The 18,830-nt window shown below is 42.4% G+C and overlaps 1 protein-coding gene across 5 annotated transcripts; it reads left to right on the forward strand.

Moving 5' to 3' along the window:
* The first annotated feature begins 251 nt into the window (after nt 1-251).
* trak2 (trafficking protein, kinesin binding 2) lies at nt 252-17,477 on the forward strand. 5 transcript variants are annotated; one of them, XM_062445511.1, is made up of 16 exons: nt 252-348; nt 3,634-3,832; nt 4,950-5,141; nt 9,408-9,484; nt 9,582-9,698; nt 10,183-10,401; nt 10,607-10,685; nt 10,779-10,909; nt 10,992-11,066; nt 11,452-11,589; nt 11,814-11,893; nt 12,405-12,545; nt 12,636-12,931; nt 13,468-14,025; nt 14,115-14,214; nt 14,556-17,477. In XM_062445511.1, exons 2-16 carry the CDS (start codon nt 3,778-3,780, stop codon nt 15,343-15,345), a joined length of 3,048 nt encoding a protein of 1,015 aa, XP_062301495.1. In that variant the 5' UTR covers nt 252-348; nt 3,634-3,777; the 3' UTR covers nt 15,346-17,477. The 5 variants fall into 5 exon arrangements, with proteins under 5 accessions (XP_062301495.1, XP_062301498.1, XP_062301499.1 ...); XM_062445515.1 differs by lacking the exons at nt 252-348; nt 3,634-3,832; nt 4,950-5,141 and adding exons at nt 5,670-5,713; nt 8,376-8,416; XM_062445516.1 differs by lacking the exons at nt 252-348; nt 3,634-3,832; nt 4,950-5,141 and adding exons at nt 7,853-7,901; nt 8,376-8,416.
* The last annotated feature ends 1,353 nt before the right edge of the window (nt 17,478-18,830 follow it).

Raw genomic sequence — 18,830 nt, forward strand, 5'->3', positions numbered from 1 at the left:
TGTTCATCTTTGACAGGACTTTTAATTAGGCACAGATTTTTCTGGCGCGTCATAAAAGCGTCACTGGCGCAATGGGATGATGATGATGATTCATGTAGCCCTTTAGCATTATATTCCCTACCTGCATTCTCACAAGACCCGCCCTTCTCTGCTTCTGATTGGCTCTGATTGAGATACCCTCCAAATATAACGAGTACGAGCCATTCAAAGGCAGAGAAGGGTGGGTCTTCTCGGAATGCGGGTGGGAAAAAATAAGGCACCCTTTCGCTCTGTCCCCTCCATTGTTTGAGGTTTCGGTGAAGGGATTGACAGGCACCGTATGTACCGCTGGAATAATACTGATAAAGGGTAAGATATATCATGGTTAAATATATAATTTAACTTATATAATGCCATAATTCTCTGCCTGTGAATGATATTGCCAGTTTGAAACCGCCATGGCATTGTGTTAGCTCGGCCCCGCACAGGAAAACATATGAAACGTTAGCTAACGTGATATTACTTCATAAAGATCATATGAGATGAAATTAAACATGAAATGATTTTTAAACACTAACAGCTAGCTCACCTACTGGTCTGTAGGTTTAGTTCAGTACCAGCAAAGGCAACGAATTTATCATTGGCTGAATTCAATTCATTGTATAACATTGGCGTTAGCGTTATATACAGAAAGACAACGCAACAGTGCAGAGCTCTTCAAAACAAGACTAACATAACAAAGCCTAAAGATGTTCACTTGTTTATGACTTCATGGCACATAGATTGGATGATCCACGTCGCAAGCATTTGATTTTAGTACAGCATCGATCTCCAATCGTTACATAGCTCCTCAAGGTTGAACATGAGGCGTAAACAATGTCTACAATTGTACATGTTCATCCATATAAGTGAGTTTTCGTGCATTGGAGTCATGCCGAATTGAAGAGTAGCTCCTGATGATTGCTTAATTACTTAATGTCTTAAATCCTGTTTTACCAGTTTGTATGTGAGCTGACCTGTAAAGTAACCTTTAAAATTGAGGTGTTTCAAACGGAGTCTGGCTTAGTCACTTTATTGGCAGTAGAGAGGTGGTTCCCAAACTGTGGTTTCGGGACCTGGATTAATAAATGAGTCTTGAGATGATAGGAGGGGATAGGAAACAGGAAAAACAAACATAATTAGGGCACTAAATTGTGTTGTTGTTACTCTGTTACTTTGTCAAGCTTTCTCTTATTCCTGCTTTATTTCTTGTGTATCGCTGTGTAATAACTCCCCAAACCTCTAAACTTTAATCAAATGTTTGTACAAAAAGACCTGCAAGGTTATTCGATTGACAGAAGATTAATCAGTAACTTTTATGATAATTGTATAATCGTCCTTATCAGTTTTAAGCAAAAGTGAAAGTAAGAAGCAGGTTCCAGCTCCTCAGATATGAGGGTTTATTGCTTTTCTTTGGTAAACATAATGATTAACAGAATATTATTTGAATGGAGGAGACTATAGGGAACATTAACAAAGATTTTGTCACAATTTTCTGTTATTTTTTGGACAAAATGATTAACCAATAAATCAAAACAACACCAATCTGTAACTTAACTGGTAGAAAAAGCAACATGTGATGAGGGGTTCCAGTAGGTGCTTTATTTTAAGGGGTCACAGCCCTAAAAATTTTGGGAACCACTGCTGTAGACGATGCCACATATTAATTGTTATGGTTGGTAACTGCCAGTCAGATCGGATGAATATTTCATGCTGATACACTAAATTGAAATATTTAATTTGGCATGGTAAAGCATTTCTGCTCATGCTCCAGTCAGAGGTTTCTGGTTATGCAGTTAAAATTCTCCGGTCCAGTCAGGGTCACATGCCTCCTCCCGTGTGTCATGAGAGCAAGCCCCGAAGGCCCTGTCCAGTCTGTCAGACCTAAGATGGGCTGAGTGCTGCTGATGCTGTGATGCAGCACAAATATAAAGGAAATGAACCCCAACTTTGTTCTAACATTTGTTCCGACATCAGCTGGTACATTACTTGTAATTACGGTACTCACATAATGACGTTTCCACTGCTGCTCTTTTGTGTGTGTGTGACTGGATAAGAGCTGAATGCTTCCATTAGACATGAAGGGAGATGAAGTCTGTAAAAAGCTGATGTAAGCAGACAGTCGCTCTGGGACAGCTGTGACATACTAGTGTTGTGTGTAATGCTGCTGCTGCTGCTGCTGCTGCTGCCTGCGTTCCACACAGTTACTTTCAGGGCAACAGCCTGCAATAATCTGTCAGTTACATTAAGTGGGGGCCGACAGATTGTGGTCAGGAATGTCCTCAGTTTTAAAAACCACTGAAAGGAAATGTGTGGTCAGTATAAAGTATACCACAACCATTTAATTTCCACAATCTGGCTTTATATTTATATTTCTAACCAATACAGTACATTAATGAGACTTGGTAATGTGAGCTCATCTCAGTTTCTCAAAATTCAACCCCTCAAATCACACCACCAGGCTAAATTGTGAGCACAAATCTGTATCTGTGACAGTGTTACTCATGAGATGACTCATACACTTGCTCAAAAGCATCTCTGGCATTTTAAGTAAAAGGAAAAGAAGAAGCCTATAAATATGTTGCTATGATGAATGTGAATCTAATAAATACAGAACTCCTTTACCCGACTCACGCCAGATGTCACAATCTATTAAAAGATGCATCGATTTTACATTGATTAAAATGCTCGGTGCAGTACATCTGCCAGGTCCCTCTAATGGTAAACAGCATATTTCAGCTGTGGCATTGCGTGCATGGCAGTAATCTCCTTTATGGAGCAAACTGTCTCTGTTCTGTTATGTAAGCAGAGGATGAGCGTTGCCCAAGGACTCGCTCTTTGCACAGGCATGCTTATTAGAGTTATGAAGGATGGTAGGATGTAATACACCCCCCGAACAGCACCTTCTATTTATGGTGTTGTCCTATAAATATATAGATATTTATAAAGTGCCGGTTTTGCTTGTAAATTAAAAGGAGGTACTGTACAGGAGCGCATGGTCAAATTACTCTCCCTCTTTCCTAATTCTCATGTGGGAGCTCATCCCTTTAAGAGAGCACATCCTGTCAAATCCGCCAGTCACCCCTTTAAGCCTGGGAACAGTCCCCACACACAGAAAAAGAAAGAGAGAGAGCGAGAGAGAGAGAGGCAACAGGATGTAGGAGGGATCCGTCTCACCCCTCAGCCCACCCTAAAGCGGTATGGGGCCCATGAGGAGGAAATGGAGACGCAGCCAAGTTAGAGTATAGCAGCTGCACTGTGGCATGTAAGATTTGTCCAAACTTGAAGGAGATACATGATAAAGAAGTGTCCAATAGAAAACAATACTGTGGGAGGAGTGGAGGAGTGGGGTTTTTTTCATCTGGATTTAAATGCCACCAAGTAAGTGGGAAGGAGAAAGACTGGAGGTCAACAGAGGGAAGTGATGAATGTTGTCAGCAGTCTGGAGTCAGAGATGCTCCATGCAGACACACAAATAACACCTCATTAACCATACACCTCTTTACTTCAGTGCGTCTCCCCATGGACCGGTGAAAGTCATTCCTCCTCTTCATTAATTTACTCTGTTTTGGTTCATAAACATGTGATTTTAAATCCTTCTCCGCCCTCTTGTAGGTGACGGTGTGCGCGTGTGTGAGGGCACCACCCATCAGCGCAGTAGGAGGATGTGATGCCAGAGCCATAGCAGCTCCTGTTTTCTGTCCAGCACCGTGTTTGCCAGAGTGGGGCCGAGGGGGAGGCGCCTCCCACTCTGCAGACATGTTTGAAGTCAAACCCCGGGCGGTGGAGAAGAAAGAATCGAGCACTGAGACAGGTACGGCATTTTTTTTTTTTTGCAGTGTCATGTATCAGATTTATCAGTGGACTATCTTCTATCTTTATCTCAAAGGCTGACAACAGACTGAACGCTTTTTTTTTTTTTTTTTTTTTTTTGGAGATGCTGTTCTGCCAATGTCACACTGCCCCTGAAGTACAGTATGTTGTGTACTCATCTTTGGGGCTTGATGCTATAGTTAGCCCCATCTGTCCCAGTAAACCACATAGTCGCTCAAGTAGAAGGATATTGGCTTGTACTGTGCCCGAGCCAAGAGGACACACAGACGCGCACACACACACACACACACACACATTTGAATGCTTCATCAGCCCATGCTTGCTCTCCACTCTCGGAGCCCATTTGAGCAGATGCACAGCATATTTGCTTCCAGTTATCTGAGTTCAGTCACAATCACTGCAGTCTGACATCCATCATCTCACCAGAGCTGCACTGTTATGACTGAAACAAAACATACTTCATCATTCAATTACTCTTTTTAAAATTATGATACAACACAATAATCTGGTAAAGTATAATTACGGGACGATATCAAATATCCGGAAATTTTTTGAACAAATACCTTGATATCGATATTGTGCCAGTATTGTAGGAATGACTGTTGGTGCTTTCACACAATATTTACACGATTACATTTTTAATAAATAATTATCAGTAATGTGGATATAATGAATAAACAGCTGGAACAGTCTGATAAGCCTTTAAAACCAAGAAAAGACAATATCGTATTGTATCGTGATATCACGATATTATGATATTGCGATATAAAGATAAATATCTAAAATCTAAGACGATATCTCATATCACAATAAATATAATATCAATATTCTTCCCGGCCCCTACTAAAATGTTTATTTGATCATCATAGTCATAATTCAGAGCTACACTGAAGTTAAAGGGATAGTTCAACATTTTTGGGGAATACACTTATATTGTTTTGCAGGGACTTTGAGAAGATTGACAGCACCCTCATGTAGAATTATCCTTCCCATCTAACTAAAAGATCATCCATTTAATCTTAAACATCTTCAGTTAAGACAGCAATCATTCGACGCTCCCCCCTGAGTGATATATTTTCTCTTCTCTGGCCCACTAGATGAGGGGCTGGGCAGCACCGGGAAGCACTTTGGCTCTGGCTCGCTGGGTTCCGGTTCGGCAGGATCCGGTTCCCTCTACCTGTCAGACAGTCAGGACTGGCAGGTCTCCCCGATCTGCTCCCCGGACGAAGCCCCCGGCCAGCACAGTGCCATCTCCCCCGTGCTGGCGGAGGAGACTTTCCGCTACATGAGTAAGTGTTAAAAGTTTGAAACAGATGCAAACTGCTAAATGAGCTCTGTCTTGTTTTGTTCTCTCTCTCTCTCTCTCTCTCTCTCTCTCTCTCTCTCTGCTTGTCTATCTTCTTTTAATTGGTCGAGCCAGCGGTGACATCAGTGAGCAGATGGTGTGTGTGTGTGTGTGTGTGTGTATGTGCGTCTCGGCGTATTAAGCATGTGAGGGATTCATTTTGTTTCGCGCACATCCTCCTCAGAGAAGGATTTACAGTGGAATATATTTGGCATGGTGTGTGTTTGTGTTTGTGTGTGTGACAACCAGACGGCTCTGACACTGTGTGTGTGTGTGAGAGAGAGAGAGAGATAGGAATCCAGCGATCCAGCCAGTGTTAAAGTGTAGCGAGTTCAAAGCCAGGGCCAGAGTCACGGGACAGAGAGAGAGAGAGAGAGGGAGAGAGAGAGAAAGGAGGCGGGGGGGGAGCAAAGTGGACAGTTAGAGGATGAAGACAGGACAGCCGGGAGAAGAGTCGGAAAATGCCGGTTTTAAACATCCACAATGAGGATGGCTACGATTATTTCACTCTGGAAGGTGAGCGTTATGTGTGTATGAGTGTGTTTGTGTGTGTGTGTGTGAGACAGAGACATGTGACTGCAGGAGCAGCTTTAGTCATGTCTGCAAGGTCAATGGAGGGTGGAGGTGAAAGTGTGTGTGTATTCTGTGTGTGTGCAACCGAAACCAAAAAGCCTTGAAAGACAGGAAATGCGCAGCTTTAATTGAATTGTTGCCTGTTTACATTCAAACTTTAAAAAGATGCAACTTCCTGTCGTGTTTTTTTCCCCTCACAAATCCAAAATTAGCATCTTTAATTCCATACTTGTTGTTCATTTGATGTTTGCAGCATGTTTCCTCTCTCTTTGTTTTTTCCTCACATTCCTTGAACTCATTCTTTGCTAATGTTTGACCCATATAACTATTGCTCAGCCAAGTTCGGTCTGTAGAGAAAAAACAGCACATTTCACGCACGAGATGGCAGAAGATTTAAGGAATTCTTTTATGCATGATGTATATGTATGTATGTATTTTGTCGCTGCACGTTCTACAGTGTGGGAGTCTGGGTTTCAAGTTCTTGCTCGGTGATACTTTTGCTCCACTTCTGCACCGTCAAATCAGATGCAGCCTATTAATAGAGCCTGATGCACTCGACGAGGCATTTTAATATCAGAGCGCCAAGCTGGCTCTCCTAAAGAAAACATATATACAGTATAAACATATAGACGTGTGAGTTTAGTTGTGACAGATTTAGACAATTTTGACAATGTCTAATTGGCTTCAATACTCCTGGGTTAATGACATGTTTTTGTGCTTTAAGTTTAAAGGGTTGGGTTTTTTTTAAGTAAACATATAAATAACTTATATATATAACTTATTTTCTGCTTTCAATCCATTTGAGAGAATATATTAGAGGATTATGGCAAAAATGTCTAAGTGGTGTAACCATAAAACATTTTGTACCAAATAATAAAAACTTTCTTAAGAAAACTAAATTCTCAATAAAACATCATATCAACTAGTTTGGCATGATCTTACATTATAACTTTTTATATTAAATAAAGGTAATGGAATACAATTGTTCTAAATATTACATTTAATCTGGGGAATCATGTCAATCATTGTATAAATCCACTTAAATAAACTGTAGGTGGATCAAATATTTAATATTTATCATTCTTTTGTGGTTACACCATTTGACATTTTCAGGAGCATTCAGTCTTACTTTTGGTAATAAATTGTGCAAATGACATAAAAACAACAAAAATACAAAATGTACATTTTAACAAACCTGATGCTGCTTTTAAAACTATTTTTTAAATATATTTTTAATTGCTCATCTTGCCAATGCTTATTTGTCACTGACCCTCCTATATGATGATACAGGCATCTGAAGTATCCAGTGTGCCATTTTTGGGTCATGTTGTGAAATTGGAGGAGGCAGGCTGTGATTGGCCAGCAGAAATTAATATAAATGATTATATTTCAACCTGATCTAGTTGAATGAGTAATTTGCATTGTTTTGTAAGTGTCATAAATTAGCAGCTTTGTTTGTGACATAAGTTTTCTAACACATAAGCGTGTGGTTTTGTAAGTGAAGAGATGAGTCAGACACATGGACGAGATTTAAAGGACCAAGCTGTAATGATTCTAATACTCTCTAGTCTAGGGGAAACTCCAGTCCATGACCTTGCGTGTGTGTGATCCTACCAGATCCGATCTCACAAAAACCACATCAGCCATACTGACAAGTGCAAGTATGGCTTATTTATAGGATATAGGACTTTAAGAGGAGGGCGCCAAAAAAACATGCCAGGGTGACAGCTCTGTTTGTCTCTGTGTGTCCGTCTTTGACCTTTGTGCCCAAGTTTCACATTAAGTAAAGCAAAACAAAACTGTATTGAGTTAATTAGTAATCCTATTCTACTTTAAATCTTGCAGTACTTGTTACCACACTTTAAATATACAGTTTTTCAAATGTTACAGTCAGTCAAATAACTCAATGTTGTAGCTGCAGCTGCAGTTTATTGGTGCCAAAGTTCCAGACAACCATGAACCAAAAGGACATTTTGCAATTCCACTACGTAATACGGCCAGAGTTCAGTTACTTTAATGTGCAACTCTATGTGTGTGCACTGTGCGACTGCATCTAGAGTTTGGTAGAATGGTATGATCAAACCAGAGAATGGACATCATTTACACAGCGACACCGCGCCTCACCTAGCAGGTAAAGGGATATCTGTGCGTGTGATGTGTGAAATGTCATAGAATAGCACGTGACTTTCTATGAATTGTGTATGTACAATGTCAGGCTTCCTTGTGTGTATAACAAAGATAGCTCTCTTTAGTTGGAGTTAATTTTAAATTTGTTGTTGGAGGAGAGTGCAGCGTCCCGATTGAGAGGTCAGCATAGGCCTCAGATTACTGGACGATTGCTCTCATCCATTAGACTCTAGAGCAGCTGTTTCCCTCGAAGCTGCCTATCTGTACTTATTATATGTAATCCCTGCTGATCTATACAGTAGATTGTCCTCAAGAGAAAAAAAGGAGAATAATCCAGCTTTGACTTGTATTCATGCTTTCCACAATACTGACAACAACTGCAATAATCTGTATCATTATTCTTAAAGAGAAAGTCAACTTAATGGGCGTGTAGGAGCAGAATATGTGATGATTAGAGTTGCAACTTTTCTTTAAACAGGTACAAAGGGGAGCAGTGCAGCGCTGGTGACTCCCATTCAGGTGCTAAAGCCAGACCAAACTAGTCGACATGTAGATTCTCTGACTCTCAACAAACTAATGTTTCTGTATGACGTTGATTTATCGAAGCTTCAGCTTTTCATCCTCCGCTAAAGTTCTTACCTTCTCTCTCTTGCGCTGCTCCTTCTTTTCCTTTCTCATTTTTATGTCATTCTCTTTATCCCTTTCACTCATATACACCTTTTTGATCTTTCACTTCTTTTCTCTCTCTAGCGTATCTTGCTTTGGAGCCCTCCTCTTATTCCCACCCCGGCTCTCAGAGCCTCTCCAAAGGTATCTTTGTCTGTCTGTCTGCCTGTTCTGCTCTGTTCTGTTCTGCACCTCCTTCATGTTCTGTAGCTCCACAGTGAGAGGGGGGCTTCAGACCTTCAGTGTGGCTCCGACAGGCTGCGCTTGAATTCGGATCTGGAGCCCCTCTCTGCTTTCTGCATGTAGATCTCAACAAAAATGAAGATTTTTGCCTAATATAGGTCTGCTGTGTGCCACTGTAGAATTGTATAGTGTGTGTGTGTGTGTGGCCTCTTTATGATTATATCCGGAGTGGCTTTTAATTACATTCAGACCACTAGCAACCTCATCGCCATGTTATGTAGCTCACAATTGACTTCCTAAGACATCAACACTGTTCTGCACTGGCTATTTAACGGCTGCTGATGCAAACTTCTGTATGCAAACAAATGTGCAGGAGGAATTTATTGTGATTAAATACAGCTGTATTAAAAAAGCAGAAGTGGCTGCTCATGTTGCTTGTGGTCAAAACATTGTATTAGCTAGTAAATAAAGCTGGCACGCTACAGAAGGATGCCCATTAGTTTTGCGTGATGGTCATTTTATTTTTACATTTAAATTCTTTCGTTTTCTTGTAGAGTTCCCTGAATGCACATTTTGCATGCACATGCCACAGTGTGCATGCTAGATTGCATGTGCGTGCTTGCTTGTGTATCTGCTGTTTTAAAAGTAAGTTTCTCTGCAGTCCTCAGTTCCGATCGCGTGGAGCAGATGACCAAGACATACAATGACATCGAAGTGGTCACGCACCTTCTGGCTGAGGTAGACTTCCCCTCTTTTGTAACAGTTTAGTTTTCTACTCAAAAGCAGTGTCTTAGTGGCCAATTGACCCTAACGACCCTGTGCTCTTATTGGACAGCGGGACAGAGACTTGGAGCTTGCGGCTCGGATCGGTCAGTCTCTTTTGCAGAGGAACCACCTGCTGCAGGAACGCAATGAGGCCGTAGAGGAGCAGTTAGCGCAGGCTCTGGACCAGGTACCTTACACATGCTACTGACATATTTTAAATTTCTAAATGTGTTATATCCAAAAGAGTGTCTGCAAATATGTGCTGAATGTACTGATCTACATAGAAGTAAAAGCTGGTTTAAGTATAGAAAGATTATTCAAGTAAATGCATTTAAAGGCAAAAGGGGGTAATTTGTTTATTTTTGAGTATTATATCCAAGTTAGATGCATATATATATAACAGTGTCATCTGCATACAACTGAACAAAACACATAAAACACCTAAAATATATCCTTTTGGTACTCAGTAGTTAAACAATACTATCGATTGTGTAAATAATAGAAACTCCCACAAAAACAATGTGTGCTTGTTTATGCAGCGTACACCATGCATAAATTACAATTTCCAGGTTTTAACTTAACTTGAATGTGCAATTTCAAGATGTGAAATTCCATAAAAAGAGCCAAAAATGTTGAGTTCATCTCTCTGAACCTCCCCCCCACCTGACCAGGTTCACCAGCTGCAGCATGAGCTCAGTAAGAAGGACGAGCTGCTGCGGATGGTGGCCAGCGCCTCGGAGGAGAGCGAGACCGACTCCAGCCTGTCGACGCCGCAGCCGCAACCTCAGCCACGGGGAGGGGCCACGGCCGCCGCCACCCTCAGCCAGCTGGAGTCGCTGCAGGGCAAACTGCAGGACCTGGAGGATGAGAACCTGATGCTGAGGTCTGAGGTACGAGGAACGCACAAACAGCGTGGATGCTGAAACACTGGAGCTATAAATATAATAGGATAAAAACAGGATGTAAAAGCTATGTTGCCATTGTCCTGATTTACAAGCTTCCTGCAGAAGTACCTTCATGGTGATAGTAGTGTGTGTGAAGTATGAATTTGTTGCGGGAAGCACTGACTGTTTCCTCTCTACATCTTCACTCCAGGCCTGCCAGATGAAAAGAGACACCATCACTTATGAAGAGAAGGAGCAGCAGCTTGTTAGCGACTGTGTCAAGGAGCTCCGTAAGTGAGACGCTAAGAAATCACACACATGTAGATTCTCATGTCTGGAATGCTCTTTTTTTTAAACTTTTTCTGCGTGTCTCCTCGTCTCAGGTGAGTCCAACAGCCAGATGGTGTCTCTGACAGATGAGCTGTCCCAGAAGAACGAGGAGCTGCTCAGACACCAGGAGGAGATCGCTCAGCTGCTCTCACAGATAGTAGAACTACAGCATAGAGTGAAGGAGGTGAGGAGAGCAGAACATCACATTTGTAAGTGTAACCGCAAAGTGTGTTTCAATGCTCACGCCGGGTGTTGCTTCTGTACAGCTGGCTCTGGAGAAAGAGGAACTGAGGATCCACCTGCAGGCCTCCAAAGATGCTCAGAGACAGCTCACAGCAGAGGTACAGTCTCACCAAAAACACAGTTAATATTAAACACTGATGTACAGTTGCTGTCCCATTTACTCACACACACTTCGCAGCACCAACCATGATTTTTAAATACATTGCTGATGAGTCATGAAATTGCGTTTTAATGGTTTAATAAGTAATTAATGGCCTCATCAAAATTGCTGTTATAATCGCTCAATTTTATTCATGGTTTCATTTGTAATTTATTTAAATGCATTAATAGTCTTAGCACTTAATTTAGAGAATCCAACTGAGAAATTAAATTCTACATTTGCATCTGAATAAATGTTTAATTTAAATGTCTTTTTTTACTGCATAGAGAATCTCAAACCCCCTTTAATAACCGTGTGTGTGTGTGTGTGTGTGTGTGTTACAGCTGAATGAGTTATCAGAGAGGAATATCGAGGTTGTGGAGATGCTCCACGAGTCCCAGGAGGAAATTAAAGAACTTCGCAGTAAAAACACTCCCACCACCGGGATACGAAGGCACATTTCCTACGGCCTCTACCCCATGGTGAGAGAAACACTCTGAAGTTTGTGTAGCAGCACCGACACACATAAACAGATAACAGAATGCTGAGGCACGCATTCTCTACAATGTACCTGTCAGTGTCTGTATATATTTATTGGTGCATTTTACAGTTGCTGCCTAGTTTATCTCCTTTTGAAACACGGATTTTCAGCTTAACATAAAAAATTGTGCTTGTACATGATGTGTGTGTGTGTATGTGTGTACAGGACTCCCTGGCAGCTGAGATCGAGGGCACCATGAGGAAAGAGCTCAGTTCAGATGAAGAGACGGTCTTTGAGCACCAAAGGTAACAAACCCAAACTACAGGCTGAGTGCGCTTCTGTTTTCTTATGACAATGAAATCCTAATTTACAGAGTATAAAAAATATAAGCAGCCTTCTTTACATCCCTGCACCTACATCAAAACTGTTTTTACAGGACCTGTCAAGCACAAGGTCCAATAATCCACATTGATTTACTTCTATAGACAGATGGGAACGATGTTACAGATGTGTGAATCAACCTAACTGCTGCTTTTAGGTTTTATGTTTAGTTTAAATTATTCAGTTCTTGTCTAAAAAGAGAAATTGTGTAGCTATAAACAGTGTGGATTACTTCAGTTAATTTGTTTTAAAGGGGAACTCCATTTATTTTACCCATCACAATTGGGAGTGCTTTTGCATGTGAGGGGGAAAAAAGTGTTTTAAAACTTTTTTTGGCTCTAGAGGGAGCTGTTTGAAATCTGATAAATAGGGTTATAAAAAAGATATCTTATCTCATGGACCTCGTCTCTGACCTTTAACTTTCTCCCACTACAGAGTTTCTCAGAAGCGAGTTTTCCAGACAGTCCGCTCCATCAACGCCTCAACATCGCGGCCAGCTTCAGCCACCCCTCCCATCCCCGGCTCAGGACAGAGCTCTCTGGTGATGACCGCCCAGCCCTTCCCCTCTGTTCAAGGGTACGTTACAAACTAAATTATTTAAAATCAAAGCTTTAATTTAATAGTTAAACTTTGCGTAATTGCTCCTTTAACTTCTGTGTTTTGCAGAGAGGAGGTGAGGCTGGGCCAACCGGGCTCACCGGGCGGGAACGACCTCACTAAAGCCCTCCATCGCCTGTCGCTGCGGAGACAGAACTTCCTTTGCGAGCGGCAGTTCTTCCAAGCCGAGCGGGAGAAGAAGCTGCAGGCGCTGTCGGGGGCGGAGGCGGACGGGGAGGGCAGCGGCTTCAGCTCACCGATGAGCAGCGTCCACTCCTTCTCCAACCTGTCAGACATCTCCTTCGGCTCCAGCATTTTCAAGACCTTCCTGCCCGAGAAGCTTCAGATCGTCAAACCCATGGAAGGTAAAAGTTCCAGTACGCTAGCAGTGCTTTTTTACCACTAACCACAAAGCAGCTAAAGTGGAGCAGCTGTCAGAAGCTATTCGACATTTGAACTTAAGTGTAAGTGATTCAATTTGAACCAAGAAACCACTGAAGTCAAATGGAGTTTGCAGGCTGCAGACACTAACGGCGCTCCTCCATTAGACAATTCTCTGTCACATCAGCTCTAGAGCAGAGTCTCTGCTGGAAAGGGAACAAAACCACTGCATAGTGACTGTCTAGCTCCCTCTGGCTAAAGGAAATGGTCAGAACACAGGAGCTCAGTCTGGATTCCTTTTTTACACTCACTACCAGTTGGAAAATTAATTGTAGACAACGAATCACTTGCCTTTATCTATCAAGTAATCCTCTTCTGGAGAGCTTTAGTAGTCAGTAGTGGTTACTGCGCATTTTAAAGCGATGGTTCACAAATGTACAAACTACACATAAAACCTCCTAAATTGGTCCTAGGTTCTTGATACATTAAATAGAATAACATTCTGACATGTGGTTTTCAGGCTCGCTGACGCTCCATCACTGGCAGCAGCTGGCCAAACCGCACCTAGCCACCATCCTGGACCCCCACCCCGGCGTGGTGACCAAGGGTTTCCGCCCACTGGCTCAGGACGCAGCTCAGGACGCAGTCTACCGCCTCTCTGACATGGAAGAGGACGAGGAGGACGAAGAGTACAGAGAGAGAGGGTCCGGGGCTGTGGAGAAGGGCGCAGCGGAGCGGGGGAAAGAAGAGGAGGATGAGGAAGAGGAGGAAGGCGGGATCACCTTCAAGGTGCGCTATTCGTCTACGCCGGAGGAGAGGAAAGAGAGAAAGCTTTCTGTGTCGCCGCTTCCCGTGCCTCCTCTCTCCTCCTCCCCCCTGCCAGGAACACCTGCTGCTACCTGCTCGGTCAGATCGGACTCATGTGCGACCCCCGGACCCCGACACGTCACAGAAAAATCCAGCCAATCATCTCAGCCCATTCCAGTAGTCTCTACAGCAACGGTCCAATCACAGAGTCAAATTTGCACCTTGACATCAACAACAACAACTACAACTACAACTACAACATCTTCCTCTGGTAATCATTAGTTTTAATTGAAATATATTCTGATGAGCAACTTTTTACCAATGTGACTCATATTATCATCTTATTTGTTGTGTGTTCAGTCCAAAATCCAGGAAAGTGTCAGAGCACCACCTTCTCCACCTACACCTACACAACCTGCCGAATCCTGCACCCTAGTGACACCACACAGGTGACCCAAAGGTACGACCAAAGGATAAAGAATATCGTGCCAGTTGACATGAGGACTGTTGCTGCATTAAGCGTGTGCTGTAGTGTAGAGATAGTGAGTGAAGTAGTCTGATAAAGGAATAAAGGTCAAGATCAGATTGTTCTTTTGTTGTTACATAACCTGTTTGGCTGCTTAGAATATGAACAAGTATGTAAGCTATCTCCTGTAACACCACAAACTAGTGTACTAAGTATATGATATGCTGTTTGGACGCTCAGTTACCATTATAGGTAACCAATTAAACTGTTGTATAGGTGTTCTCATGCCAACATGTGTCTCTCTATGTCTCACCCTGTCTCTGCATCTTTTTCAGTTCTCAATCATCTCTCATGGCCAACACCCCCAGCTCCATGAGGACAGGTCCTAGCACCCCCTCGACTCCCTGCAGACTAAGTCTCGGGGACTGCTTCCCCCCTCGACGCCCCCCCGCGCCCGTCAGCAGCCTCACCAAGCTGGTCCTGGAGAGGGGCATTTCCGCGCAAGTGTCCATCGACACCCCGCCCTCGTCTCCGAAACCAGCAGCCCGGCAGCCGCTCTTCCACCTTCTCCCGAGCACGCCTCCGAACTCCCCCTCGCACTCGCCCACCCCCTCCCCGGTGCCCATGGACACCCGCCAACACCCGTCTGACAATTTCCTAGCGTCGCGGCCGGCGGAGCTTTTTCTCCAGGACGTTTACGGGTTGAACCTGGGCCGCGCCCCTCACCCCGACCTGCCCAGCCCCTCCCAGGAAACACCGCCCCTCGCCCCGCCTCCCAAATCGGGCCGACCCAGGCTCAACTCGGCCAACGTCGGCTTGGTGGAAAGGCTGCGGCAGATGGGATTCACCAAGGTGCTCCAGGGTGCGGACTCTGAGGCATCAATGCCACGCCAGGAGTCTGCCACCTTTGTGTCTGCAGGCGGAGGAAGCCTATTGGACGGCTTGAGGCGCAACCAGAGCCTGCCCGCCATGATCGGCGCACGAGCCGGAAAGTCAGGGGCACACTCGACAATTCCCCCTCCTCCTCCTCCTCACCCCACCTCTCTGGCCCTCCAGCCTCCACCCTGGCATCGACATCTCACCTCCGTCTCCAAAAACCCACCGCCTGGCTCAGCCAAACGCTAATAGGAAGAGGTGTACAAATTATGAACATAAACCTCCTTTACACCTCCATCCCCTTCTTCCCTCCCTCATCTCTCCTCCTTTCTGCCTTTTTTTTGGAGAGAGTCGTCAGGGCATCCGGTGGGCAGAACAATCCCTCCTTTTTATGACTTCATTTTAAAGCACAATTTAATTGAACAGACTGTTTTTAGCGATACCGCAGTGTCTACGTGTGTAGTTGTTTGCCATAATGCTAGTTATTAAAAGGCCTTAGCTTGCCTCTAAGTGGGTTATTCAGCTCTCAGTGCATTCTCGGTAATGTATGAATCTTTAGGTTCAAGTAGATTTCACACGAGGCTCTGGATGTTCAGGCACAGGCACAGGTAGAGGAGAGAAAAGGGTAACATGTAAGTGGACGAAGGCTAGCGGATGTGGTTTAGGAAAGAGAAGAGTCGAGGTAAAAGGCGTGAAGGGAAGTAAAAGAGTGGTAAGAGAAAGTAAGAGAATGTGAAAAGAGAAAGGCCGAGCATTCAGAGTCTTGCTACTTCAAGGGCTTGTTCTATAGTGGGGTTGGGAAGGTAATCAGCCGACCGTGCCCGTAACACAGTGGATGGTTAAACGCAAGATGAACGTGAACACACAGCATACTGCCAGGCTAATCTTGTTGTCGGACCATGCCTCTAACATGCCAGTGTTAATAATCTAATGATTTTACAAGTACAGCAATGCTGCACGGGTGTCCATGTGCCGTGCCCCCTCCCCCGCCGCCTCCTTGCAAGCATCTACTCTACATCTGCATGACATGTCCAAAGCCACCTTGCGAGTCGCCTACAGTTCCCAGCATGCACCTGTCGGCAGACGGGCGGGGCCAGGCCTAAGGCGAGGTCAGAACCAAATGGGGACGCTGGGAAAATGGGTCTGCTTTTTTCCCACCTCCTTCAGGTCCTTGTTTATGCTTTATGTGTGTGCGTTTTTATCGGTAAGAGGCCTTAAGTCGAAGCCAGCACTGTTCTGATTTGCGTTGGAATGTTTGTATATATAAGTTGCACTCTGTTGGATTTGAAGGTTATTTGAGGATCATTGCTCGGGTCGAAACATTTCACATTTTGGAGGATCTCATCGGGTTTTTAAAAAGAAAAAAAAAAAAGGAATTCTTTAATTTGTTTAATTTTGGTTTTTAGCCACCATGCTTATCTCAGGCCCACAGGATGTTCAGGTTTAATCTGTTAAAGAGGGAAAAACCACTAGCACATTATTTTAGTTGTAGATCACACCCAGGTTTATTATGTTTAAAGAATGAGTTGCTGTTTTCTGTGTTTTTAAAATGTGTTTCGGGGCTATTTCAGAGTGCTGGTATTCCTATAGAAAGACAGCTGAAAGTTCACACTGCAAGCACCTTTTAGAATATATGTTTTGGATATAAGGAGATCGCGCTTGACCCCTGTGATCTTTCAACCTTCAGTACTGCTGTCCTTCACGTCCGTCACTCCAACAAGACTCTCCCACCCACTCACTGCACTTTTACTTTCCTATTTAACCTTTATTTTATCCACATCACTATTTGAAATATATAGATTCTAACATTCTGATACTAATGAGAACATTAAGCTTAGTAAAAGAAAAGTGTGCCTGTTATTTAAGGCTGTAGTAACAATGTCAGCTAACATTTTGTCATAAGATTTTAATATATATGTAGCATTATTTTTTTTTTTTCTTTTGCAGATGTTTGAAGCCCACAAAAGGGAATCCAAATCTGTTAAATCAAGCCAAAAGTGTTATTTTTTACTTTTAAAGAAATTGAATAATCTGGCTAACATGTGTGTATACGTGATGCTTTTTGTGGTCATAACATATGTAAGAAATTTAAAAAAGAGCTTTGGTTTAATGTTTGTAAGATTGGCAAGAAGAGGAAGGAAGGAAGTCAAATTCAGACTGTTAATATCTTAACTGTCAAATCCGCTCCAGTGAAGCCCTGTGCTCTCTTTGATGTCACATGGTTATGAGTTATCCAGCAGGAAGTTCAAGTTTGGCTAAAATATACAATGTCCCGTGACTTTTTCATGCCTCCCCTCCAAGATCATGATCCTCTGTACAATACTCATGGCTATTATTCAGTTGCCTCTTCTTTTTTTTTTAAATAAAGCGTTGGAAAATGACTGACTCGTTGGTTTGTTATTACTCATACTTGATGGAAGAGATTGTGCAGAACATCTTGACCTAAAAATGGTTTGTAAGATGTCAAACACAGAAAAAAAAAGGTCCAAACAGAATGTTTAGTGCATGACTGGGACTAGTTTTAATAGTTTTTCATCTTAAACCAAGACTTTTCACTATATTTCAGAAAATGAGACTCCAATTCGAAAATAAAAATAGCTCACCTGCTTTTGGCTAGAACATGCTAAGGGGTGCTATGGGGGTTTGGTAAAAAAGACATTAGTCTCTCTAGAACATGTTTTTTAAAATGTTTTCAAACATATAACAGCACAGTTAAATGCGAGTCTAAAACCAGATGACAGTCCTGTAATGATGATATTTAGTGGGTAATGTCGCCTGTTAGCTAGTTTTTCCTTAGAATGCTAACATTTGCTAATTAGCTAAATGTACAGTGGAGGCTAATTGGAGATTTTGCACGTATTTTGTCATAAGAGCAAGATAAAACAAGCAATATTTACAATATTTCAGATCATGAGACTTGAAACTTGAAAAATAATGACTCATTCCTGCTTTTGGCTATAACATGCTAGTGTGTTTGGTGATTAAAAGAGACATTTCTGTCTATCTGGAACATGTTTTCAAATGTATAAACAGTACAGTTAAATGCCTACATCCAGATGACTAATTGTAACTTGATATTTAGTGGGGAATATTTGCTAGTTTAGCCTGTTAGCATGTAACATGTGCCAATTAGCAAAATGTATAGCACATGCTAACCAGAGATTTTCCAGATATTTGTCCACAAAAGCATTGCAATTAGTTAAAAAAAAAAAAAAAAAAAAAGTTGAAAAATTGGGGATCAACATCATTGCAATTTTTTATTCATATATAATAGTTTTCTCTCAAAGAAAGGTGGGGGGTTACACAGAGCTTTTGATAATAATTTTTGGAATTGAAAAAAAAAAGTTTCAAGTTCATATTTTAAACTGAAACTACATTTGGTTTTGTAATCCATTATCAGTCAATGCATGTAGAACTCTGCCTACACATTTTAATCAGTGGCAAATGCCCAAATGATACAAAAGTAACCCAAATTATAACAACCTGGTCAAAACTAATTTTACCTGCCCAGTTAAATAAAAAGTAGCCCATTTCCATATAAAGCTGCCAAATCTGGCAACATGTGGTGGATCAACAGACTGATATTGTCAAACCTAGACTACACAGCTAGTGTCGCTGTAAACAATGCAGTGTTTGCTTTTCGTGTGTAACAGACATTACTTTCACTAAGTGCATTTAAAACATGAAAATGGAGATTAAGGGCAACCACCTTTACAGTCATTGTGGCCTTACAT

This window comes from Scomber scombrus, chromosome 24 (genome assembly GCF_963691925.1).
Source record: "Scomber scombrus chromosome 24, fScoSco1.1, whole genome shotgun sequence".
Taxonomy (NCBI): Eukaryota; Metazoa; Chordata; class Actinopteri; order Scombriformes; family Scombridae; genus Scomber; species Scomber scombrus.